Here is a 26,883-nt window from a genome sequence, read left to right on the forward strand (position 1 = left end):
CTGCTTTCTGTCTAAATCATAGTGAGATATCTTGTTAGGTCTCAGACTTTGCTGGATGAAAGTTACTTGAAGTAAGAGGCCTCAGTGGTAAAATGAGTGGAAGAGACACTGGCAGTGGCAGTCAGGGAGTGCAGAGCTGAAGAAAGAATGATGACTTGGATTTTCCAGTAAGTAGTGTGGCTTCTTTTTGTCAGAGGCTTTGTTTCTTTTGAGCAAGTCTTTAGATGATGGCATTCTAGAACAACAATAGTAAGAGTAGCCTTGGAAAGTGAGCCTGTAGTCCACATACTTGTGAGGCTGGAGCCTCAAATTTTCCAAGAACATGCTTGGAAATACATGTTTGAAATACATGTCTAACACCATGCAGTTGCACAAGTTCTGTGCTCTTTGCTCTCATGCTGCCCCATCTCTTGAAACAAGACAAATGTATGCTTAAAAACTGCCTCTTAACTTTTTTGTCTTTTGGAGGACAGTGAGTGTGTTGGAATTCAAGAAAGTAAGAGACACCAACTTGCAATTCATTTAATATTAAAAATTAAATACAATACTTGCCTTTGAGCTTCCCTACCAATTTTATGCTATTAGTGTTTGCTGTCTTTCTCTGGAAGAATAGCCTAAATGTGCTAAGAACATACTACAGCAGAAACCTGTTTTAGATCTGGCTCTCAAAGGAGAGAAGCTCTGATTAATGACTGCAAAAACTCTCGGGGAAATAAGCAAGTAACAGTGACCCAGAATGTTGTCACTTAAATAGCTATTTCTTTTAAAAAGTAATATTTTAGCTTAGCTTTGTGGGCAATTTCATTGGTTGAATAATAAACTTCATTTGTTTTCCCACTCACAGGTGTATCCACTGCTTCACTTCTGAATTTGTAATGGGAGTACTTTGATTTCAGACTAAGTTAGAGCTGGAGATAAGAAACAAACTTTGCGTTGCAGAAGCCCCCACTAGGCAAATATTTCAAAAGATATGCAAAAGTCAGAACAGATGCTTCACTGTACTGAATATTTTTAGCATATTCACAAATGGTTCATCTTCTGGGAAGGCAGTGTCTTTCTTCAGATCTCATGAATCAATAGCTGGCAGCAGGGTAGTGGTTATGGTGTGGTTATTTGGGATGTAATGGTGCCAGATTACGGAGAGGTGAATTTACACCTCGGAGGGAACGCTTCTAGGGCTTGTGTCTCTGTTACTCTGCACTTCTGTTCAGTGTGCCTACCTTCTGGCTTCCTCTGCCTCTCTCTTTTGGTACAGTGTACCTGAAGCTGCTTCGCATGAAGAGTGTCTTTCCTATCAAAGTAATTTCAGTTATGCAGCATTTTTGCCAGATTGTTTTGCAGCTATTACAGTACCTTTTTCATGCCCAAATTGGTGTTCTTTCCACAGTAAAGCCTCTGGGAGTCATTTTTTCTCTCTCTTTATGTACATTACAGTACTGCTGCAGTATACCCTGCAACAATAAGGTATTTCCTGTCATGGTTACTAGGAGTTGTTTGTCTGACTTAGCTTTTTGTTAAAAGGTTGAAAGGACCAGGTGCTTTGTCTTCTACTTTGTGTTGCTAAATCCTGCTTTCACCCCCCCCCCCCCCCCCCCAACTTGTGCGGTTAAATAAGTAGGCAAGAGGCTCCCAACACCACGAGGATGTTGATCTTGCTGTACAAGAGAATCTTTTGGTGCAAGGTGTGTTGGTCAGGCTGGGTTGGCTTTGCTGGTCTCTTTGTGGCTAGCTTTCAAATACAGTTTCTGAAAAGTCTCATGTATTAGGAAATACTGTAATGCAATATTCCAATGTGGTCTTTTCATTTAAAGGTTGGACTTGATGATCTTAAAGGTCTTTCCCAACCTGGTTATTCTGTGATTCATCTGAGGGATCTGAAGTCGCATTTTGAATGAGAAGTACTAGAGAAGGAGGTAGGGCAACTGTGAAAGTTAGCTGCCTGGCTTATTATGCACAGTCACAGATGGAGTCTGCAACAGAACTGGGATGGAATCCAGATCTTCAACTAAAAAAGCTAGCTTCTTGCATGGGATTATGGGATTACAAACTTCTTGCACAGAATAGCTCTGCTGTGTGGAAGGGCTTTGTAGAAACAAATAGACCATTTTTGAAACTACATGGGATGAGTAAGGAGTTAACCAAAGCTGAATGGCTTTCCATTCTTGGGTGACCTTTTTAAAGACACATTGGGTAGCCAGATGTCTGGTATATTCATCCCCATCCCCCCAGTATTAAAAATAATGACTACAGCATGCATGTGGACTTGCGTAACTTGTGTTCTACCCTAAAAGGTAAAAATGGGTATCTTTTGATCCAGTAAATAGTCTTTGGATAGGCATGTCTATTTACATGCTTTAGGTTTTGCAGCTGCTTATTGTAAATGTCAGTGAGGAACTTTCTTACCGTCTGTGAAAGTGTGTGATATAATCCAGAAATCAACTTCATTTTACACATGATTATCAGAAGCGTTCCCTGACTTCAGTCTGCTGTTCTTTTGTAAGCCATGAATTTGCACAGGAGTTTCAGGAGATTAGTTGAAGACAAGAGGGCATTGCACAGGTATAGCTTGGCCTATAGCTACTTACTGACACTGGCTGCATGTGATATCATAGCTTCACTTGACCCTCTGAAGAAATAAGAAGGGACTTCTTGCTTTTTATGTTTAAATTTGTGATTAAACTAGTACATAGTATATCTGCAAGAGGAACATGATGTGCATTATATATTTTCTGTTGGACTCTGCATAGTTGAGCCCAAAACCGTAAATTGACATATGTGTGGGTAAGTTATCACTCTTTGCCTGCTTGATGTGTTCTGTAAACTGCTGAGGACAGGGCTGACCCAGGTTTTTTGTATTTTGGGCTTTTGATGACTAAATAATTGCAGTACATAACTGTGGATTTGAAGCTGTGAATTTAAATTTATGTGGCTCTGTTGTACCTATTGGTCATTGGGTTGAGGAATAAGCTTGGTTGCTATGCTGGCTCCGCCTGTGTGTTGTTAAAGCAAACTATGGTCACTCAGGCTTAAGACTGTGAAGTCAGACCTTGGTTTGGTTTGGAAAGTTTTCAGTATAAGACTTTAAAGATTAACATCATATTTTTATATATTTTGTATTGCATTGTTTGGGAATGCTGTGCCTTTGTACTTCCATCCTGTCAAATATCTTTCAACTTGCCCTTCCCTTTTTAAAGCTTGATCCTCCCTTTTCATATATGAACGTTTGTGTAGGCTTAAGCATTTCAAGAAAGACAATGTCTTCTGTGTTGGTACAGCTCTCACTACAGTTAGACCTCAGCTACTGAAAGCAAATCAGAGCAGGTCTGTGCTTGGTTAGACAGGTTTGTGGAACTGAATGTGCTTTAAAAAATAATGCTTTGTGAATGTATTCCAGAGCAGTTGCCAGTTGTCCCTCTTGCTGATGTTTTTGAATTCTCACACTTCTGCATAGGTAAATGAATTCTGCTGTGTCACTAGTAGTAAGTAGGCAAACTACTAAGCATTTCCAGAATGCTTTACAGGCAGTATGTCTTGCTCACCTCCTTTTCTGCAGCTGATATGACTAAATTGTAAACTGAAACTAGAAGAATAAAAGAAAAGTGACATTGATGGAGTTTCATTATATTAACGCTTTGCATAGTTTAGAAAAGGAAAGTAGGTCACTTTCCATTTTTAATACCCAGCTTTGTACTTTGCATAAAAGCCTAACAGCTGGATTACAGACATTTCATGGAAAGTTATACATTTCTCTGTAAATACAGATTTTAATCATAGGAGCATTTATATAAATTACAAGAGAATATTGAATTTTGGCTCAGTTGCCTCTTCAAAATCTCAGCTGCTTATACCAGTGATCTGTTTTAGGTGCCCACAGCTACACTAACTTCTGAACTCTGTGGTTGTGACCATTGCTTATAAATAAATGACTGTGCTCAGCTTCTTGCTTCTTTTTCTGCAGTGTTATCATGGAATGGTTAGGTTTGGAAAGGACATTAACATCATCTAGTTCCAACCCTCAACCCCTGTTGTGCCAGTGTTATCTATGCTCAGTGCTGAGGAGAGAAGTAGAAGATGTTTTGGGTTCTTTTTTCTCTTCCTGTAGTTACTGAAGTTGGATAATCTAGCATTTGGTTCTCATCACGTTGCCTGCACAATGAGTCATTCCTTCTTGGTTAAGTTTGTTCCTCAGGCCAAGATTCATGTGTTGTTCCCCCTCTCAGGGCGATCACATTAATCACGGTTTGAATCTTGTTTAAAAATAAATGGCACTGCAGGTTGATGCCTTGCTTACCAGTTACATGCTTCCCAACCCCCTCCACTTGCTGTTCTGAGTTCAGTAGCATCATTATATTGAAATGTGTTTTATAGTCATGGTAACTGATATGTTATTGGAGTCCAACTGAAATGAGTATATTAAATTCAGAACTCTGGGTGCTAGCAGATGAATTTAAAGTAGTTCAGTGTGCTGAAGTACGTCTTGATTAAACTTGGGCTTTTTTCTTTGTGCTGCTAAAAACAAAACCTACTTTACAATTTTAGTAGTAGCTTGAACTTTGTGAAACAAGTTTAAAAAAACAGTGGTAATAACAGATGCTTGAATCAGACCTGAACTATTAGTGGCAGAAACTCTCCTTGCAGAATTATCTCTACCTGGAAATGTTCAGTGCAGTTGAGATCTGGTGGAGGTTTCAAACAGCGATGGACAGTGGCAGTTTCCAGTTCCTCTTGTGCAATATGTTATTATGAAAGCTCTTGAAGTTCTTTATCTTGGTATTAGAAGACTTTAGGGGTCTTGTTCATTGTGAGAAATATCAGTCTGAAAGTCCAGCCTTACAGAAAATGTGAGGTATCTAGATCAGCAGTAGGGAAAGCGTGTGCTTCATGGTTGTAAACGCTTAACCTGGACACTGATGTTAGCAGGCTAGGCTCTCTATCTAGTCAATGGACAGCAAGGGGAGCTGATTCAAATTATGACTTAGAAAACCAATTATCTTTGTTCCTCAAAGCCTCTTCTGCAGGAGTCTATGTGAACAATAGATGCAAATGCAGGTACCTAAATCATGCAGAATGTTGAATTCTATGAATATCCATGGGAGCAATGTCTGGTTTGTGCCTTGAGAGCGAGTCAGGCTTAAGATAGGGTGGAGGATTGCAAGTTGCTGAAATAAACTGTTATAAACTATGTCATGGTTCATAGATGAAAGCTTGAGTAGAAGGAAAGATGTATTAATGTTCCACATTAAACTTTGTTTCTGGCTTTTTTGAACAGCATTATTTTCCATCTTGAAAGTTAACAGCATTTTGGTGGGAAAATGTTCATGAAGTAGGTGAAGGTGCAGACCAGTGGGATAGAAAATGAGATTGCTTGTAGAAAGTTCAAATAGTGAGGGTTTTCTTTGTGAAGCTTTTTGTGGTGGTCTTGTTCTGCCTTCAGTTTTAAGTGGATCCTTACAGATACCAGGCACTCAAAACTGTTAAAAGTATTAGTTCAGGTTGTTAGTTTTCCTTTCATTCTGTGTGAGACAGATGCATGTAGTGTCTAAAGAGGTGTATTAAAAATTCAACTTTGGATGAACTCTGTGGGTGTGGATCAGCAGCTCACAGGGAATGAATGCCCAGCTTCCAAAAGTCATTGGCAGTTTTGAAGAATGCTCAGCCTCTGGGTGATGACCTACAATCTAAATTTATTTTTGAATCTTGCTCCCATTTCTATAAGAATAACCACTGAAGCAACAGACGTGTTTCTTTGGGGTTTGTTGGCTTCTACTGCATTGGCTTCCTCTGGAAGGCAACAGACCCTGTATTTTGGCAGTTAATTCTTTGGTACAGAGATGAGTATGTTGGGTTAAAGCTTCAGCTGAAGTGAATTGGCTTCTATGCAGTGAGGTGGGGACCTGACCCTGTGACTTCAGGCCAAGCAAGAAGAAGTGAATGCTTAGGTATTCTTTCCTACATGTGAACAACATTTACTTTAAAGTTTCTTCCCCTGGCCACCACTGTGCAGGAGACTGGGAACTTGGATGGGGGATTTCTTGTTTGTGTTTTACAGTTTGTTTTGCTCAGCACTGGTCAGTCAGTCCCACATAGAGCCCTAGATTTGTGGGTAGAATTTGACAGCTCATATTTTAAAATAACCTGGTACACTGTCAGTTTGCAACTGGGGAACTCTCAAAGACTTAAGTTTAAGGTTGTTCATATACATGTATATTAGATTTGCATGAACTTTAGCACTGTGAAGAATGGCCACTGTTGGGAAAGGGGAAAGACTATGATTACTATTACACTGTAACTCATAAACAAAGAGTTTAATAATAATTTTTAATTTGTATGAAACTGAAAGAAACAATTTTAACATTTTAATTTCTGTTTTTTCCTCTCGGTTCAGAATGAAGTGGCATATTTGAATCCAAAATTTTCTTCACTTCTTCAGTACTTCTTTATTTTTCCTGTGACATATACTAGCTAACTGTTCCTTTGTTATTCTGTGTCAACAGGTCTGAAAGTATTTTAGGTGTTCTTAAAACTTCTCTTGCTAAACACAGTTTCTAGCCCTCACTGTATTCTTCTAACATCATCATCTCTTTATCCTTGTGAAGAAGTCTTTGGTCTCAGCAAAAGTGCCTTGAGAGGATGGAAACATAGCTTGTCCAATATAGCTCAGCTTGCTAGTCGAGGAGTCTGCTGTTGACTCTGTTAAATGACCACTGTAACAATAGAGGGTGTTGAACAAGCCCAAATCAGAAGGGGGGGAAATGAATATGTTTAAGCTGATTGTCTAAATAAATAAATAAAGTCTATATAATGGTAAGAATGCTAAATTTGAATCTAAAAATATTGAGAGGTTAGCTGAATGTTTTATGTATGTTTTATGTTCTTATAAGGAGGGATAGCACATATTTTGTTTTTAGAGAGACCTTTTAGCTGCTTTTGCTTTACTAAGAAGAGGTACTTTCATGAAGTCATACCAAATTATACCCAAAAAACATATATTACTTGAAATGTACTTAATATTTGAGTGGGAAAAACACTTCTATGTTTTCTTGGTAAAAATGAAGAAACTGAGCAGATAGAGTTACATAGAATTGCCTGTACTTTGGTGATAAATTATTGCCTGGGTTGATGTCAGTATACTCTATGTTCATGCCATCCAGGCAGAGGGACTTGTAGCATGTCTCTGCTGAGCCCCATTAGCCCTATGGGTCTGTGGAACTGTGCTGGTGGGCTTTCATTGTGGCCAAGTGGGGGTGACAGCTCAGCATGTCAGAGCGTTCAGAAGTCTGCAGTGAGCAAACACAGCAGACGGTGATAGCTGACACTGTCCTTTCCTCCCTGTACCTAGGTCAGTTTGTCTTCAACTGTATTTTCTAATAGAAAATTTTATTTCAGCATTGAGTCAGGAATCCTATGCTAATATGTTAAAAAAAAAAAAGAGAATTCTTTAGTAAACCCACTGACATGGGCAAATTGAATATTCAGGATCTTGAATGTTTAGGATCCCAGTCCAGGTTTGTCTGTGTGTGAATGTTCTGAAACTAGCTGTTCATGAGGAAACTGTGTGGTGCAGTAGTTAAGGTAGTCTGGGCTTCAGCATACAGGCATGCTGTCATCTTTCTTTCCTCAAAGAAATCAGTAGGTCTGTAGATCAGTTACAGTGTGTCTTTTCTCATCTGCACAGTTTTAATTGCACAGCACTGCAAACTGACAAGTAAGCACTTTGTTAGTCAAGCTCAAATACTTCAAAGCATCTTAAAATATCATGAGGAGAGATGCTGTTTTTTTACTTAATTAGAGTGCAACTAGCAACAAAAAATTAGGAGCATCTATGTAAAATCTTGTTCATTGTCAGCATACATCTGTGCAATACAGGCTACTCAACAGGGAGATAAATCTCTCTGTGATAATTTAAAATACTTTAGAAGTCCACCAGCATGGAAGAGTCACCTATAGGTCATACAAGGCAACAATCTTCGGAATGACCAAGTGGGATTTAGTTTTGTTTCACTCTGCTGGAAAAAGTGCTGTGTAAATGAAGACCCAGTAGCTAAAGCAGAACAAGTATTGTGGTGTAATTTCAGTAATGTCCTAATCTGAGCCTTCTGTTCCAAACAGAAGTGTGTTCACAACATAGCATTTGTCAGCCACCGAAGAAATGTAACGATTTTCCTTAAATTGTTTTCATTCCAAAACTATCTATAACTACATGTCTGAGACCTGGTTATGATCATTCTTTTCTTAAAATAAAGGATTTCCTATGGCATTGTTCCTTAGTGTATACGATGCTCTTCGTGTATGAAGGAACACATGAGGAATATGTGGGCTAATAAAATATCAAGACCATGTCAAGTTTGACATAGTTATAGTCTTGCCTGTTACTGGCTCTAAGGGAAGCTGCTAATTACTTACTGCAAGTTTGGAGGAGACTGTTTCTAAGTTTGGATCTTTATATGGAAGAATGGATTTGGTCATCTTGTAGGAAAGCACCTATTTTCACTGGTTTTGAAGAAAGGTTAAAGCAAAGCAAGTTGGGCAGATTTCGAAACCTCTTTCTCTCCCTTATGATGATTAGTTTCATAATAAGAAGGGTGTTCTAGATATGGAGGAAGACACTCTGCTCAGTTAATTCCTAAATCTGAGGTGGTTTCAAGACTGCCTTGAACTGCTGCATTGTGAGTCACCCTGTTTCTCAATAGCTGGGGTTGAGTTTGGTTTTGAACGCTTCAGGGCCACAGGGCCAACATGAACTTGATCTAAACTTGATCCTGTGAACTCTGGTTAGTGAAGATATTTCTAAATAAGCAATTCTAAAGCAAGAGCAATAGTGGACAGCAGAATCATTAGAGGAAACAGTCACTGTTTTTTGACATTGCCGGTAAAGCTTCACCTCTTCAGCAATCGCTCCTTTTGTTACTAGTTTGTAATCTAAGCAAAACAGCCTTTAGCAGATTTGTATTTTTCAGATTATTGAAAAGTTCTTCATGTCACTTATTGTGGTAAGTGCTAAATGCTGTGGAAGAGAGAAAGCATCATGTCTTTTTCATTACTGGTGGGTTGTTTGGGTTTTTTTCCTACAGCTATAGCTTTTTGATATACACTGAAAAAGAAATTGAATATACATAGATAGAAAATTGCCTTTTTTTGTTTGTTTTTTGTTTGTTTTTTTAACCTGGGGTTTGTTTTTGTGTGTGAATAACATAAATAAAGGCAGGTAAAAAGAGAATTATTTTCACACTGACTTCTTTTTGCTTATGCTGATGTTTTCGAGAGCATTACTTTTGTTCTTTAGCAATGATTAAGCTCCTGTAAGGAGCTTAACTACCTTAAAGAGAAACTACCATAAATTATCCTAAAGCACAAAAACTCTCAAAAGGGAGTTGTTGGATTTTGGTCACGTTTTGTTTGGTGTTGTAAATCATTTGCATGTATTTCCTGTCTAATACTGTTCTTCTAAAAATAGCTGGAACTGCTCGCTGTTTGCCCATGGTGGAATAGCCTGTTTAAAGTTACTTCCTCTCAGCTCCTCTGGCCCTCCTGTAGCCTGAATCCTCTCCCTCATGGCTGAGAGAAGGTCCTCAGACTTTGCTGAGAGAAGGTCTTCTATAACTTTAGGAAGCTGATTTTTCTAAAACCAGCAACAACTGAAGACGAGACCACCCCCCCCCCCCCCCCCCAACAACTAAAAAACTGCAAATAACCTCCACAAGCCACCAGTCTAAACAGAGGTCACAATTCAGAGGTCCTGTAGCCAGTCCCTACATTACTGAAACTGGTAGGGAAAACCTCAAGGACCTCTGTCAAACATGAGGTGTGCCATGATGCAAGTGTCATCTTCAGAGTACAAACTGGATTGAAAAATAGTAAATGGGGAGCTGAGTCTAACATTGTATCAACACAGCTAGAGGCAGTTTGGTTAATTCACCAGTTTTTCTGCATAAATAGGAGGGAGTCACATCAAAGAACCTTGGAATGCTAACCCCAGAATGCCACAGGAAAGCTGAATCTGAATGAAAGCTCCTTGAGAACACCTTTTTCCTGGCAGTATCCTACTTGAAAATGATCTCTTCAAAGTATCTTTTTACACAAAATAGCTTCAGTCTTGTTAAAAAGCAGCTGCATTGTACATTTTTTTTATTTTGTGGGATTAAGTTACCATCCTAAGAGAATCTTCAGAGAAACCCGATTCCTGCTGTTAGACCATGATATTGGCAAGCAGCATGCAACCAGTAACATTAATGACTTGTGGAGAATTATGCTTCTCCTCTTATACAAACTAAAATCTTAATTTTACAAGCAGCTCTCATGGAACTTGCTGGACAAACCTCTTTCCTGTCAGCCCTGGGATTTGATTAACAGTCAGTGTGCTGGGAGCACTTAAGTACTTGAGATCATGACAGTATCTCTTGAGCCTCCTCAATGTTCGTTGCCTCTTAAAAGAGAAGTAAGGCTGTTAGCCTGCAGCTTCTCATTGCTCTCCAGTGGAAACATCCTCAGCTGCTTCTGTTAGGCCCAGAACAGTACAGGCAAGATATTTGGACAGTTTATTAGGCCTTCAGGGCGGCAAAAGAACTGGGATGTCTGAGTACGCATGTATAGGAAAGAAGGAATTTGGCTACTAGCCATTTTGAGTGATAGGTCCTAGGCTATGCACCATGCAGGCTATACCTGATTAAGTTTAGCTGTTGTTACAGCTGATAGAAGGGCCTGTCACTTGCTGTCTCAGAGCAGGTTTCAGATCACAGGAAGGTCTATATGAAGGTTTCTAACTGGTATAGAATAAGTTTAATCGTGAGTGGAAAGGGAAGTAGTGTGGTAGTATGCCATGCACACTAATGAAGTGGATTGTTCAGAAGGGATTTTGGTGGATGCCGAGTGTTCCTGTCACTAGGCTGTAAAGGGAGTAAAACCCCACTAGAAGAACTAGGTCTAAGTAGATATAAGTAGTTTTTGGCACAGAGGTATCAGCTGGTGGTGGTCTTCAGTTTAATGCCAAGGGATTTGGGGTTGATGCTGCCCCTAAGCCAAGGGTGTCCATATGATGCTTATGTCTAAAAAGTTGTAGTTAATGTACTGTGCTCCGTTTCCCTTCTAGTTGCTTGCTGAGGGAGCACTAGCTGTGGTATCAGGTTGTTCTGGGGTTGTTGCTAAGGCCCAGGTGGTCAGTATTGTTTTGTTGAGGAAGTGTTTTTCCTGAGTCTTCCAATGTGATGATCGCTTCACGTGGAAGGAGGCTGGCAGGCAAGGACTTAGATTAAGAGCAGGTCATCTAAAAATCTCATTTTCCAGATCAGCAAAATCTGTTCACAGATGGCCGTTTTTTGACCTGGTTTAGAAATCTAATGCAATCTGTCTCTCCATGAGAGCAAAGTGTGCATGTGTGTATGCGCACATAAATACCTATGGTTAAAGCAAAGAGAGATTGTTGGGCAAATACTGTTTCTAGTCCCATCTGTTTTAAGAGGGTTGTTGTTTTTTTTTATGCATCAATTTTCTTTATTCAGATATTTACAGATTCCACGTGTTTTTCTTATTTTCAGGCTGTGTGACTTATATGCATAGGTAGAGGAGAGAGAACATTTTTGACACTTGGCATATATTACCTAAAAGGTGTTACTTGTTTTTAGCTTACTACAAAAATACGTGAGAATATTACACTACTTACATAACCCCGTGGTTTCACATTGGGTGCACTGGTTCTTGAAACCTTTCATTTTTATAGCTTTTTCATATTTGGAAAGGCAAAAATGAACTGAATCCTTATTCTTCTGAGAGGTACACACAGTGTATCTACAGATAGGAATTATATACAAATATAACTGTATATCCACATATTCTGTTTTCAAACATTATGTTAATTTCACATAATTATCACACTGGCCGTGTAGTAGCAAAACTGTTTTCTGATGTGAATAGAGTTTTTTTAACAATGACCGAATGACTATTTTAATATTAAAAGGGATTATTTTCTGTGTATATCCCCCTTGAGGTACTGCAGTCATACCACTCCCTTAACCCCACCTCACCACCAGAAAGCACACCTTGCAAGAAAATGAACTGCTTTCTAAGTCTTCAGCATTAATGCAGCTGTTTCAGTTCAGTTTGAATTCATGCATAGGCACAAAAGTTAATATGCCTCTAGGTATTTCTGCATGTTTTAATCAACATTGAGTGTTATTATATTTCTGTTGATTATAATTTTGATGGCATCTTCATATTTTACGTATATGCTGGGTTTTGTGTATGAGGAGCTTTATAAGCATAAATGGTGATAGAGAGTTGGAGGTCTGTACAAACATTTTTCTTTCTCTGTTTTTGCTTGACCTATGGATGTTGGGGGAATAATCTTTTCAGAAGAAAGAAAACTTGAAAGGAGTGCTTGAGAGAATTTTTTTCTTTTTTTTTTTTTTCTGATTCCAGCATCTCTAATTGGTATTGAGAGCTTAAGGGAGAACAGAAGCTTTTCATTCTTGACAGATATTGCTGCTCTGTTCTCGAGGTGCTTGCCTATGAGGTTCTCTGGAGTGTATTTTCCTGAATATGGTAGAAACAATGTGGATTGTTGTTGGTTTGGATATGTTGCCCTTTTCAGATTTTAGGTATTTTGTTTCTCTACTCAAGTCTTTCTCAGCATAATCCCTGAAGTCAAATGCTGTGGCATTGAGAGCTTGTCTGCTTTTATTTGGTTTATTTTTTAGAGGTAGTTTTTTGTTTGCTTGTTTGTATTCTGGAATAGTTTGGGAAATGATTCTCCCATGACATCTTGATAAAAATCAAATATGCTGCTGCTAGAAGACAGCAAGCTGTATTTGTTGATACATTACTAAGCTTTCATGCACTCATATCAGCAGATGTGTGGTGGTGACCCAATACTTGGAAGCACAGGAGCAACAAATCCTTTTCCAAAAGGTAGAAATAGTGCCTGGCTGTTGTGCGTTCTCTGCTTTTCAGAAAGCTGTATCTGGGGAAGCATGTCAAAAGCAAAGGTAATGCGATGTCAAGTATCTAAATTCAATTAAAAGCACTAGATGCTTCAGAATATTAAAGTGGCAAAACCTTAAGGAAATGTATACATGTCCATATTTGTTTATTCTTAGAAACATCTTCAAAGTTTTTCTTGTTTTCACCACTTATGCCCCCAGGCGTCTAAGCAGTGCTGTTCTCTGCCGTATATGCCGGCGAGCCCTTTTTTCCTGCTTCCCCTTTTATTGCCAGTATCTTAGCAAGGCAGGAACGTATAACATTGGAAAGAACACGGAAGATGAAAATGGTTCTAAGTTTTTTCTTCCTCTTTATCCAGCCTGTTGCATTTGCTGTGGCTAGCTCAAGCTATCTGTTTGCCGTGGTAGCCTATTTTTAAACTGTAGTAACCTAGTATTTGCAGGGAGAAGAAAGCAAGCCAGTGAGGTGTTCAGAATTGTATGGTTTATTTTTTAAGACTTGCCCAAAATAGCTAATGATAACTTTTCCATAGCTGAAATCAGCATTTCTAGGTTTAAGTACTCGGTACTAAGTTGAGTGATTTAACTCCATTAAGTTCAGACCCATGTATATTAGAAGTGCAGGGACAGAAAGAAAAGCTATTGCCAACTTGAACTGATTATTCTGCCACTGTGGCTCCAAATGGAAGCCTTTTGCACAAAATCAAAGTGCTTGTGTTTTTGAAATTGTCAAGGTCATAGACATCTTAGTAAACATTCTGTTTCTTCTTAGCAGTTAAGTGGAAAACTAAAGGTGAGTGTGTTGACCTTTTGCCTGCAAACCCTTCCCAAATTCTCTAGCATTCAGGCACTTCACAAATATGAAGGGGATGGGGGTAGGAAGTGCAAGGTTGTCTCTTGAAAATACAGTTGATGAAGATGCCTCTTTTATGCAGCTAGGCTAAATGATAAAATCTCACCCAAATTAAATGATCTCATAGCTCTGGTTCTTGAGAATGTGGAAATGGTGCATGACTCTATCAAGTATTTTGGGCTTTCTGTTTTCGTTTCAGTAGTAGCAGAACACAAAAAATCCCGAGCAAATTGTTCAGCTTCATTGTAGATGGCAAAACGGTGCCACAGAGGGAACGTTTTTGTCTTGGAGGAATCTAAAGAGCAACTGAAACGCTAACAGAGTGCATTTGTTGACATAGAATGTCTGGCTAGAGAGCAGAGTCTTTAGCTATGCTTGAAAGCTTGACAGATTTTTCTTTCTGAACCGCTCAGTGCTGGAGGAATCTAAACAGCCATTAGCTGCTGCCAGCATTGGGAAGAAAACCCATGTTTTTTATTTTTCATAAGCTCCTACTTGAGTCAGTAACATGATTAATATGCTGGGTTGGTCAGTTAATCCCTTGTTCTAGTCTCAGTGGTTTTGCAGGGCCTTTTTCCAGTTTGAAGAAAGATATTACTGTAATATGCCTTCTCCCTCTATCTTCCCTGTGTGCCTCACTTTCCAGTATTATGATGGTGAGCCTTAATTTGCTGTATGGGCTGCAGGCAGTCATTTTCTTGCAATCCTAAATGGTGTCTTCCTGTACCCTGCCCTGAAGTTTTAATACTGTGGGCTTTCCTACTGCAAGTCTGTTTAACAAAGAGAACTGAGTTTTCAAAATACAGTTTTTACAGTGTGCTCTGATATGACTAAATATCAACTTTAAGTGCTTAACTGAATATTGTGCACATCAGAAAACTGGAAATCAAGATCACAGAATCCAGAATTGGGTTCATATGTGTGTGTGCGTGTTGAAGTAGGAAGTGGAATTGTGCAGAAAAAGGGAAACTGTGTAAATTTTTGATTTAATTTTGAGCTTGAAAAGTTCTGTCCTGTTCCCTTGGAAGAACCATGAGAATGGTGTGCCATCCCCAGAGGAAGACTTCCTTATCATTCTGCTGTTAAAACTCTTCCTGTTGACATGCATGCTCTCTGTCTCTGGGGACCTTTACCTGGTTAGCCAAAAAAAGAGGCTGGCTTCACATGATTTTAATGTGAAAATAGATAAGAGAAATTGGATGCTTGGGACTTGGAGAGAGGATACAAACTCTGCAACCTCAGTTTACGTGAGGCCAGTCTACGTGAGGCTACATTTGATTTGCGACTTGCTTGAACTTAGAGTAACAAGAGTAAAAGTAAGGTTTACTATGGCAGAATAGACCTCAATGCAGCCCAAGCAAGCTGTCAGTAATCCTCAGTATATATTTGGTTGTTGCAGTTAAACTATTGCTAAGGCTTCAGCTTGGTTTAAAGCCACATTGGGCATGCCAACAGATGTTCCAGTCACACCTCCCAGTTACAGCAGAGACAGCTTCTTTTTTATATACAATGTCTCACAACTCTGAAGGAAGTGCGAAGAATGCTACTCAGTTGCATCAGCTGAGCTGAGAGCAAACTTTATTTCGAAGCACTCTGTAATAAGATGTTTTCATGTCCTTTTTCAATGCCTCCTTATATGTTCTCTGATTAGCTTTAGAAAACGTATGCACGTATGGTCACCCATATATATATATATGGGCCATTTGTGTGGACGTATGGCATTTCCAAGGGCATGTCGTGTCAGTTAGCAAAAGCGTGCAAACAGTGTGCCAGAAAGAGATCACAGGCAGGAAGCCATGGAGTCTTGTGTCACTTTATGTTTTTCCTTTAAAGCTGAGGATGCAGGTTGGCTTAATCTTTCCTTGCTGTAGTTCTTCAGTATTTACATGCACATACATCAGAGTTCTGTTGAACAAATCTATAGTAAAGGAAAAAGTGTGTCTTTACTGAAGACAGGGTTGAAAGAAGCAAGGTGATTCTGTTAATAGTCTGGAGCTGTTTGGGAGCTGGAGATTGGGAAAGCATGTGTCTAGTACAATGTACTTAAGCTAAGCTGCAGACATCTGATAAAACGTTATGTTTGTTACTGTCATTTAGAGTTCTCTTCTCCATTGGCAAACAAACCTATGTTCTCTTGGTCTGTGCATTTTTAGTTTTAGTTTTATTCCTTGTATTTTTTACCAGGAGAGAATGGTCTAGTTCCCATGGTATGTGCTAATAATCTCTGGGTACTGGAAGAGTTGAGGTAAATAAGAGCACGTGCATTGTAGACTTACACTTGGTCATTCCTTGAGAGTTCTGAGTTTTGTCTTTAGAGTTAAATCACTCATCCACAGAGTGCTTATGTGCTTTAGCAAAGCCATGAGGAGCATTACTGAGTTTCCTGTCTGTGAGTTTTGATTTTATCAGTCTGCCAAGGAAATTTAGTGCTCAGCTTTGGTTATTAATGGATAGGTAGAGGGAAAAGCTGTGGGCTTATTCTTGTTTCATGCTTGTGCTCTCGTGTTTCATAGTCTCTTGGTTACCCTTAGTTCCTCAATCCTGTCTTTTTCTTCTTTTTCTTCTGTAAGTCTAGGATACATACATGTTTCTCACAGTTTTGAAACAAATGTTTATTATGAGGAATATTCATGGCTTGCATGGCACCTTAGTGCAAGTATCTTCGGCAGCTTCCCAAATGCTAATTGCCTCATCACAGTGCTTTTGAAGTCCAGTGTGTGATGTGAGGCTGTTGGCTGTAACTAAAGTGACTGTTTTCCATCCCCACATCCATGGAGAGTGGTGGAGCTGGGGTCAGTTCTCATTTGCTGTGTTCTGGTGATACCTTTAGCATAAAATCAGTGGGCTGTAATGGAAAGCTTTATTACCACCATGTTGTATTGTGTTTCTGGTACCTTACAGGGTGTTGTATGGTGTTTCTGGTATCTTTCAGGAGGACTGATCAAAACAAACACAAATTTGAAAGGAAGCAGTGTGCACTCAAATACATGTGAATAAATCTGACACAATGAACTGTTGAGTTGTTGCTGGCTACTGCTGAGCTCTAAATGTGGCAATGGTCAGGAGCTGCTGCCTTGGAAAGAGAGTACTGCTGTGAAGTTTATAATAGAGACTTCACTCTTGGGAGGAAAAAGACAACGCAATTTAGCCATGTTACTGGCACTGCATTAGTTGACAGATGACTGATTTATGGATAATATTTTAATATGTAATCCTGTTTGTTTTTTTTTCGTTTCTTGTCTTTAGGTGAAGCCAAAAATCTTCCTACATATCCGGGGCCAAACAAGATGAGGGATTGCTATTGTACAGTAAACCTGGACCAGGAGGAGGTTTTTAGGACCAAAATAGTGGAGAAGTCATTATGGTAATGAATACTTGTATATATGTTCTGTTAACTCTTATTCTTTGCTATGTTTGTTTAATGTTCCAAAGATACTTTCTTAAGGGGAGGAGGGAGGATGAATATGATCCTTTTTCCAGTTTTAAGAACACCAGTGGTGGAACTATTCATGTCATGATTCCTGTCTGTATATATGGGAAAAAGTCTTCTCCAAGGCAAGCCATATTAACTATTTTCCTAAGAATGTATGGCCAATGCTCCTTTGTTTCTACAACATTTGTTTTGAACTCCCCTAAGCTTTTCAGATCTCAACTTAGAAGGGAGCACTGAACTCCATTTCATGTCTATGCTTAGTATTTTGCATTGATTTAGCTACCCTAAAGGATGAAGTTAGGAATTCGTGTCGTTTCCCCCCCCCCCCCATCATGAGGCTGCAACTGAAGGAAGAGGTTTGAGCATGAGATGCCTGTCTGATTATCTTGGAAACTTCCTGTGAGACTGTAGAAGCCAAATGTAGAATGAATGAGAAACACGCAGGAAAACTTAAAATGCTTTCTCCTGGAAATCCCCAAACATCAAAAAGTAAAGGGAACAAGGCTGTGCATATATATATATATATATATACACTCTGGCAAGCTAGGCTTTTTTTAGAATTGAGGGGAAAGTAGCAGCAAGGAACAGTCAAGTTTCTAACTTTTATCTTAAGATATGAAATGGGGAAAGACAGTTGAGTAATACAGTTGGGAATTTGCTATTTGTCTTGTTATTGCAAGTAATTTACTTTGGGAAGTAGCTCTAGACCTCACTCCCAACCTCTCAGAAGTACCTAATGCATTTAAGAATGTGAGTCTCAGTAGCTTGAAGTGGGTTTTATTCTCTTAAGTTACTTTAATTGTTCTCTTACCATACTTTTTGTTGTCTGCATCTTCATTTCTCATCTTATATTCTGATATGGTATACTGGGGTCCATCATGGAGGCTTCTGTTTCTTGAGGTATTTAAATTGACTGAACATATAGTGCTTTCGAATGGTGATGCTGATGCTTTCCTGCTTGTAGTATACTGTATATTTTACAATAACTGACATGCAGTGTCCCTAAGCAAGTTGTCCCTGAACCAGCTGTTTCCCTATAAGTAACTTTGTAACTCATTTCAAGTCATTCCTGGGTCAAATAGCTGTAGCCCTCCTGCACACAACTAGAAGTTGCACATTTTTTTTCTGGATTATCATTAGTGTTTTGGAGGGAAACAGAAGCTGGGGAGTGAAGATGTATGAGAATAGTTGGAGTAATTTCCTTGTACTAATACATGTATTTTTCTATCAAGAAAATAAACTCTTAGTAGTAGGAATAAGCAACAAGTCTAATTCGTTTAGTCAGAAAGATTCCACCTGTCTTTGGATACCATTATAAAGCAGAAGAGGTACAATGAGGCTGTGCAGAACTGGAAGGTTTCTGGTTTCTTGCAGAACTAAGTTCTTTTTGTTAAATTCAGGTGAATTCAGAGCAGAGCAACAAAATGATCAGAGGTCTGGAAAACAACCACTGAGGAAAGGTTACAATCTTGGAATTCTTTAACCTAGAAAAGAGAGATGAGAGTAGATATAACTGTGTAAATATGCTAAAGAAAAAAAAACAACCAAAAAAGAGAAACACTACCACTACACTCTTCCCTCCCCCCAAAAAGAAAACAAACTTCAGAGGGAGAGAATTACTCTGTATGTCCAGTATTATTATTGCAAATAATAATAAACTTAAATTGCAGTGGGGAAGGAACTTTAGGCTGAAACTTACTGTGAAGAAAAATCTTCCTGTTGTTAAAGAAACTCGAGTGGTAGTTTGCCTTCTCCCTCTGTAATCTTCTATTTGCAAAGTATTATTTTGAAAAACTTACTTCTTCACAGCCCCTGAATATTCACTTACAGACAATGATGTCAAATGAGTATTGCATTTATCTGTGTAGGTTTTTCCTCTGCCCTTGTTTTTCTGTTTCATAGAAGAAAAACAGACAAAAATCCCAAATACATGAATGGTAAAACTGGGATGTCTTCCCAATCTGTGACTAAGAATTGCTCTTATTTAGTGAGGCACACACACACAGCTACTTAATCTTTTATGACTGTGTTTACATCTATTAAAACAAGTGCATAGACTTCCAGAGGAAGATGTTTTTCAAATGATTTCAGACTGTAATGCAGTCGCCTGTTGTTTTTTGTAAGGCTGAGATGAACATACAGCTGAGGAGCCAGTCATGCAGTTACATTCTTTAATGCTTGTTTGTAGATTGATTCAACCCATTGACTGAATTATTGGGCAGGCGATGCTTATGTGCCCTAAGGCCCACGTAATGTGTATGTAGCAGAGAAATACCTCCTTTCATGTATGGTGCTTCTTTGCCAGGCATTTCCCAATGTAATAGCAAAGCACATGTTGGGTCCCTTTTTCTGGGGTATCACTGCTGCATTAGGCGACTTCAGATGGGAGGAGGGATGTGAAACTGGGCCAACACATGACTAAAATAATTGAATCCTGTCTGAACATCTGTGTGGCTGGCACTCAAGTGGGTAACACAGCCTTCAACTAGAGCTTGAAGGGGAGAGCACTGGCTCCGCTCTGTTGTTCAACCCTATTTTCTGTTTCTGATCACTTCACGGCTGACACAGGGCTGGTTTGCTCTAAAGTAAGCTTTAAGAATTGCCTGTATTTTCACTCATACTGGTAACTCCCCATCTTCCAGTAAGCTCAAAAAATGACTGTCATGTAGTCTATGAAAAATAAGATGCTTTATGTGAATGTCTGAATTGAAAGATGTTCCATATGCAGCCCTAGCACTACTGACTCTGAAGTGATATCTTCTCATTCAGATTTTCCTGGGGAAGCCTATCTTTTCCAACGTATCTGCATAAATGACTTTTTCATCTGCATGAAAAGGCTTACAATTACAGTCATGCTGAAAACATCATCTTGTATATTTGGGAATTCAAGGAGTGCTTGCTTCCCTCCCCCCCCCCTTTTTGCTCAGTTGAGCTTCATTAAGCTTCTACTAAGCACTGCAGAAATGTATACTTTTTCCAGGCAAGCCTTCTCCTGATGTAAAGTTTAAACAGAACTGCTAAGTGAGAAAAAAGAAGGAGTTATCTCTCCTTCCCAGAGGAACTTGGATGAATGTGCAGTTCTGACTTGCTTGGGATATCTGTGGCAGAGCCTTCAGACTCTGACTCATGATCTCCTGTGTTTTGTACTGGGGCAGTGTAAGAAGTTGCCTCCCTGAGCTCTGTCTAAACTTCTGCAACAGATTTTTATTTTATTGGGCTGTGGTAGAGGCACAAGGAGACAGCTGAGAACAGTAACCTCTTAAATCAACAAAGCATGAATCATTCAGAACTCTAAGAACTGAACCAGCACATCCTATTGCGCAGTCCAGTGCCCTTTCCAGTGCTCTGAAGAGAATCTCTGTGAGCCTGATGCCCTGTATCTAAGTTTGCATCTCAAAAATGCAGCCATCATGGCAAACCTTAACTTCTTTGTTCAGAAGTCAGGTGGGACTCATAAATTACAATCAGGAACTTCAATAAGTCCTGCCATCCTACCTCTACTGGCTTCTGTTAAACTGGATGGTAGCACTGCTGCCTCGTGCTAGAGGTTTTGAGGGCTGCTGTGAGGCTATCTTGGTAGTGTCTGATTGAAACAAGTCAAGGGTTACAACATGGGCAGTCCTTTCTATGAAACCACGGAGCAGTGTGAAAGTACTGTTTATGTGGGGCAGTTGGGGTCATCTGACTTCTCTGGGGATCTTTGGACAAGCACAGGGAACCCTTGGGTTGGTCAGAGCAAGTTCTCTAGGTTCCCAGGAAGAGAATCTTGAACTCCTCAAGCAGCACTGTTTTCATAAACTCCTTGGCACAAGCTTTTAGTAAATTCTAAGAAGGTCACATGCAAGTCATAAGATATGAGGGAGAGGTCAGTTAGAGCCAGGATTTAACACGCTCCTCTGTTTTGTGTTTGTTGTTCAATATTTACACTACCATCATCTGCAAAGGCACTGGATAGAATTGGATCCACTCCATATAACCTACCAGAGAGGCATGTGAAGGGACTAATTTATTTTACATCCTAAGGAACGTGTGAGAATTTACTGTTCTTTTAAATGCAGAGGTCTATAACTTTTCTTGAATTCCTAGTTGCCAGTAGAAAGCCTGATAAGAATTTTGCCAATTAATTTCCTCTGTTGAACCAACTACTTGTCTTCCTCCATGAATAATTTCAAACTTAGAATCACCAAATGGTTTGGGTTGGAAGGGACCTTAAAGATCTAGCTCCAACCTCCCTGCCACAGGCAGGGACACCTTCCACTAGGCCAGGCTGCTCAAAGCCCTGTCCAACTCGGCCTTGAGCACTGCCAGGGATGGGGCAGCCACAGCTGCTCTGAGCAACCTGTCCCATTGCCTCACTGCCCTCACAGTAAAGAGCTTCTTCCTAATGCCTAATCTAAATCTACCCTCCTTCAGTTTAAGACTATTCCCCCTTGTCCTGTCACTACACACCCTTGTATAAATTCCTTCTTCAAGATCCCTCGTAGTCCCCTTTAGGTACTGGAAGCTGCTCTAAGATCTCCCCAGAGCTGTCTCTTCTCCAGGCTGAACAAGCCCAGCTCTCTCAGCCTGTCTTCATAGGAGAGGTGCTCCAGCCTCTGATCATCTTCATGGCCTCCTCTGCACTCACTCCACCAGGTCCATGTCCTTCTCATGCTGGGGGCCCCAGAGCTGGATGCAGTACTCCAGGTGGAGTCTCACTAGAGCAGAGTAGAGGGGCGAGATCACCTCCTTTGAGCTGCTGGCCATGCTCCTGGTCATGCAGCCCAGCACGCGGTTGGCTTTCTGTGCTACGAGCACACATTGCCGGCTCATGTTGAGCTTCTCATCAACCAGCACTCTCCCAAGTCTTTCTTCTCATAGCTGCTCTCAGTCCAATCTCTGTTCAGCCTGTATTGCTTGGGATTGCCCCAACCCATGTGCAGGACCTTGAACGTCGCCTTGCTGAACTTCAGGCTTCACCATCCAGGACTTGGTCCTAGCTACATATCTTCCCTGAGGATAAACTTTCTCTGCCCATTGGCATTAAGACTGACTTTGCCTTTGCTGGTTGCATCAAATGTTTCCATTCACTTAAAGGGCAGTGTCAGCTGCAGCAGGAAATCAAGGCAGCTTCTCAAATCATAGGTGAAGAATGGAAGGAATGTGACATCTCTAAATTTGTTTCAAGGATATGAATAAAGGCAAAAACCGTTGTACGCTAAGAATCAAATGGCTGACACTGTGTGCTTTAGAGGGGTGAGCCAAGCGTCTTGAGTCTGTGATTTAGTTCTCCACTATTTCACTGAGGAATTTTTCACATGCTAAACATAGTGATCAAAGCCTGAATGAAACAGCAAATGAAGCCAGAGGCACTTTCCCCACCCCCAGTCTTCTTGTCTCTAGTGAAGGTAACAGTGAGAACTACAAGTCTGCAGTGTGCTTGTGAGTGTATGGTGAAATGTGCTGTAAAATCATAGTCAAGACTGTTGTTTTTAACAAGAGGTTGCTGTGTCTTTGCTCTGGATCAGGTAACATACTCAACCAGTAGCTCTCAGAACTTTTTCTAAGTAATTCCACTGCCATATTTAATGTTGCTTTTTAGTTGTGGACTTGCTTAAACCCCTGTTTTCCTATGTTTGGAGTTCATGACTGCATAGCTAAACTTCTCTTATGTTCTGATAACATCTTGGAAGCAGGCCACTTCTCAAAATTTAAACACAGAGTTGTTTCCCTTAGTTGGGCCATTGACAAAATTAGCTGCTGTATCTGAGTTAGTTCCATTAGCTACTTCCATATTCTTATATTGCTAGTTTCCTTCCTTGAAATAACAGCTTTCCCAAGCCTGGATGCCTTAAGTAAAGAAGCCTTGAGCTGAATGCTCTAGCATAGTTTGCAGCTTCTCTCCTGCTTGCTTCCAGCTTACTCCTCAGTGTGCTGTCTGCCCCAGGGCCTGCCTTCTTCTGCACTCCGCTACATCTAACTGTGGCTTGAATTCCTAATGTCAGTAGACTTTAATTCTGAAAAACACCCAAGCCTTTAAGGAACAGGGATAAAATGGGTATGGATACAACTTCAGCCTGGTCAGGGATGTTATTGAAGGCAAGGACTGTGTGGTTGTGTAGGGAAGTAATACATCTGGGAAGGGCACAAGGAAGGGAAGCAAAACTCGGTGGAAGGTGGAGAATGAAGTGAGCCTTGAGACCTGAGGCAGGGTTTATTAATAAGAGCGTTTATCCACATGAAGAGCCACCCATATGAGAAACAATTGATGGTAGTGTAGGCTGCTTTGACTGATTAGAAAAAAAAAAAGAAAGTAAATGCAGCTGTAATGTGACTTCTGTTGTTTGTGTGTGTCGTCTTACAGAATATTTTGGGAGGTGACTAGGGGCCAAATGGCTGCTGCTCCAAGTTATCATAATCCCTGTAAGCCTCATTGAGCCATACCAGCAACTGTCAAGTGAGGATGATAACTATAGCTCGAGTGTCTGTCTCTCCCCTCTGAGCATGGGGTTGAGAAAATGCGAACTGCTTTACTTTTTTCTCTGTGTAGTAGGGGTGGTTGTGGCTATAGCACAGCACTGTCCATCTGGGTGTGTCTGCACAGGGACACAAGGAAAAATCTGCCTTTGTCTCGGTGGATGTCTGGGAGGCTTAACAGTGGCCATAATTGGTATGTTTGGATTTAGATATTGCCTTCTGGCCATATACTTCCTGCTGCATGTCCTCTGCCAGATCTGTGCTTCAAATATGATACTAGGTATTTTTAATAAATTGTGTAAGGAAGCTACCATGACATCTGCCAACTTTACTTTCCTGTTGTCTCGTAGCTCTGTGTCTAGCAGAAGACTGAAGTGCATTCAGATTTCTATTTGGCTTGCTGTATCTGCTTTGAATAAACCTTCTCTACCCCACTCCCTTTACATACACTGCAAAGCACAGTATAAAATGTATTAGCTAAGTAGTAGGAAAAACTTAGTAGTAGAAACAAGCAAGTGTACTCCTTTGTACAGACTGATCTTGCTTCCCACTCACATGGTGATGTGAACTCTGGTCTTTAAGTTCATGCAGCAGGATGAATCCAGTATTTCTAAACATTTTAAAATAGTCAGAGGATGTGGAGTTGTCTGTGGCATGTTAATAGTCCTTACTTTCAATCACAAAAGCAGTTTTAAAAAAAAGAAAAAGCTGTACACAAAGAATTCTGGTTTGAGGGGTTTCATTATTATTCATCATGCAGCTCTTGCACTTCATCCACTGAAGTACTGGTGCCAAAACAAAGACAAAACTGCTTTAGCAAATCCTAAGTATTGAGAAACAAGCACAAGCTTTTGCAACACAGCCTGAAACTAAAGAAATGTTTCTACACTGAGACTTGTTTTATGAAGTCTCTTCCTCTCTGTTAATATTATTTGTGATGATTTCATTAGATATGTGAAGGTATGGAATTTAAATTGCAAGCATGTCTCTGGAGTTATGTAAAACATGTAAAATGAACAAATTTTGAACCTTTTATAGGGGAAGAAGTTCCTATTCATTATGTTTGAAATGAGGATTCTCTTCCTTATTTGCTTTCATTCCGCTTGATCTACACAGTAATTTGTTTCTCTTCTCCTTCCCTGTCTCCTCTTGAAAATACCCATTGCCAAAACATACATTAGAGGAGGTTCAAAAATAGATACCTTGAAATGGGAAGGGCTCTAAGCTGGATAGCTGAGAGTGAAACAGTACCTAGAGGGAACTTTTTGGGTTTGATTCCTTGGTATTCCTGCTCCTGTGAGCATTCAGGAGCAAGCAAGATTTATTTTTTTTTTTTTTTTTTTTTTTTTGAGTGTATGCCTGAAGATTGAAATCCATTGCACCATTCTTTATGCTTTTACTTGACTTTTTGGGGGGGTGCGATGTGTGTATTTCTCTTCTGTGCCGAGAGCTGTGGGAGTGTCCTAGGGGAAGTGTCCCAAAGAGGGGTCAATCAGTGTATGTGTTGGTGGTAGGAGCTGGATAAAAGCTGTGCAGTATGAGCCCCATGCTTTCTGAGAAAAGGATTACCTCTACTGCTGAGGTAGAGCTTCCCTCATTCAGAGCATAGTAAGGTGATAGGTATCTACTGGAAAAGAGATAAGAAAAGGGTGTGAAGTGACAGTACATAGAGTAGAAGGCTACAGCGTCAGACCCTTCTGTGTCTGAAAGCTTAGAGCAAGGTTTTTAAAATTGATGCAGTTCTTTCTTTGCAGTTTCTCATCCTGTCAGGAGAACAAGAGACAGTGACTTGGAACAAGCCCCATTTAATAACTAAGAGTAGTTGATGCCTGCTCATCGGTGTGATAGCAAAACTAAAAAGTTAGTAAAACTGTTCTAAACTTAGTAGTCTGCTGAAGAAGCTAGGTTTGAAAATGGCTTTATATTGAACTTGGAAGGAGCTGAATTGCATTTACAGTGGAGGCCCACTGTATGTGTCCTTGCAAGGTATTGCCCTCAGCAGTTACGTCCTGTCATTTAAGTCCAAAAGGAACTGAAATAATGACAACACTGGTCTTGTCCATGCCCTTCCATTGTGCTGGCTGCAAGGTTGGGAAGCGGGGACTCATTATTTTCCTTTCTCTTTGAATGATTAAAATTTCTCTGAATCCACAAGGAAAGCTGAACTCAAAATCTGGAAGTTGCATCTGAACTCACTTGGTTCTGAAAGATTCCCAAGTTTTCAGCCAGTCTAGTTCTAGTATTTGTTTTGGAGGATCTTGTCAGACTCCTGAGGGCTGTGTAGGCAGATGCTGCTGCTTTTTATTAATTGCTATGTCAAAATAAAAGTACTTACCGAAGCCAAATCAAACTAATTCTGGCTTTGGGGAGAGAGGGGGCACTGAGGGAGGAATTCAGCTGTTCTTTTGGAAAAACTGTTCTGCAGCCCTGGGGCTCATGCTCAAGAGAAGTTAGCTTGGGAAATAAATCATGGGGTTTGACTGCTGCGACCTCTTGCTCTTCAGGTCTGGGTGGGAGACAAAGTGAGTACTGTTCTCAAGAGATACATGGAGAAAAAGCACACATTGAAGTGGAAGCTTTTGTGTGGTAACTTTTGATTCTTTCAGAAAGAAGATACTGTTTCTACAAAGCAACGCAGGATTGGGGTGAGGGGGTATCAGATTTATCTCCATATGTATCTTTACAGTTAGAGCTTTGGTGGCTAATTATCCAGTGTAGAGCGAGTGCGCTTGTGTTGGAAATCTGCTTGCTTGTACTAATTAAGAGTGCAGAGCACCTCAGGGGTGTTACCTGAGTGATGGGAGGTTTTGAATCTACAAAAGTACAAGATCTTGGAGGGGGAAAGCCAAGAGCAGAACAAAACTTGTGGTGACAATGGCTGCAAATAATGCATCCTGTGAAGAGTGCCTGCCAGTGGGCTCTGCTCAGGCTGACAAGCCTTGTGCAGAAAAGTAATGCCCAGATGTGGTCCCTACATGACTAAGTCACCCACCACATCATTTCTTTTGTTAATCAGTCTCTTTCTGGTACCATGTGTTGAACTGGATGATGCTTCTTGTGCACTCAGCTTTTCTGATTCTCATGTTTGTTTTGCTGTGGTGTGGTCTTGGTTATCTTCTGCCCTGACCCCTCCACCAATAGCAGACATTAATAGGGCACTTGCCAAAGGCCCCAGTTGTTGTCTCTTCTCTGCTCTTTTCTCCAGAATC

At 40.1% G+C, this 26,883-nt stretch overlaps 1 protein-coding gene across 2 annotated transcripts in view; it reads left to right on the forward strand.

The window, feature by feature from the left end:
* Positions 1-26,883, forward strand: part of RASA3 (RAS p21 protein activator 3) — a 130,750-nt gene that overhangs the window by 22,198 nt on the left and 81,669 nt on the right. For both annotated transcript variants that reach the window (XM_061472713.1, XM_061472714.1), the window contains exon 2: positions 17,032-17,149. In XM_061472713.1, coding sequence (XP_061328697.1) covers positions 17,032-17,149 — 118 coding nt within the window. The remainder of the gene's footprint in view (positions 1-17,031; positions 17,150-26,883) is intronic.

The sequence above is a fragment of the Pezoporus flaviventris genome, unplaced genomic scaffold, assembly GCF_033815535.1.
Source record: "Pezoporus flaviventris isolate CSIRO_AGI_PZ_B2104156 unplaced genomic scaffold, CSIRO_AGI_Pfla_v1 ptg000072l, whole genome shotgun sequence".
Lineage (NCBI taxonomy): Eukaryota > Metazoa > Chordata > Aves > Psittaciformes > Psittacidae > Pezoporus > Pezoporus flaviventris.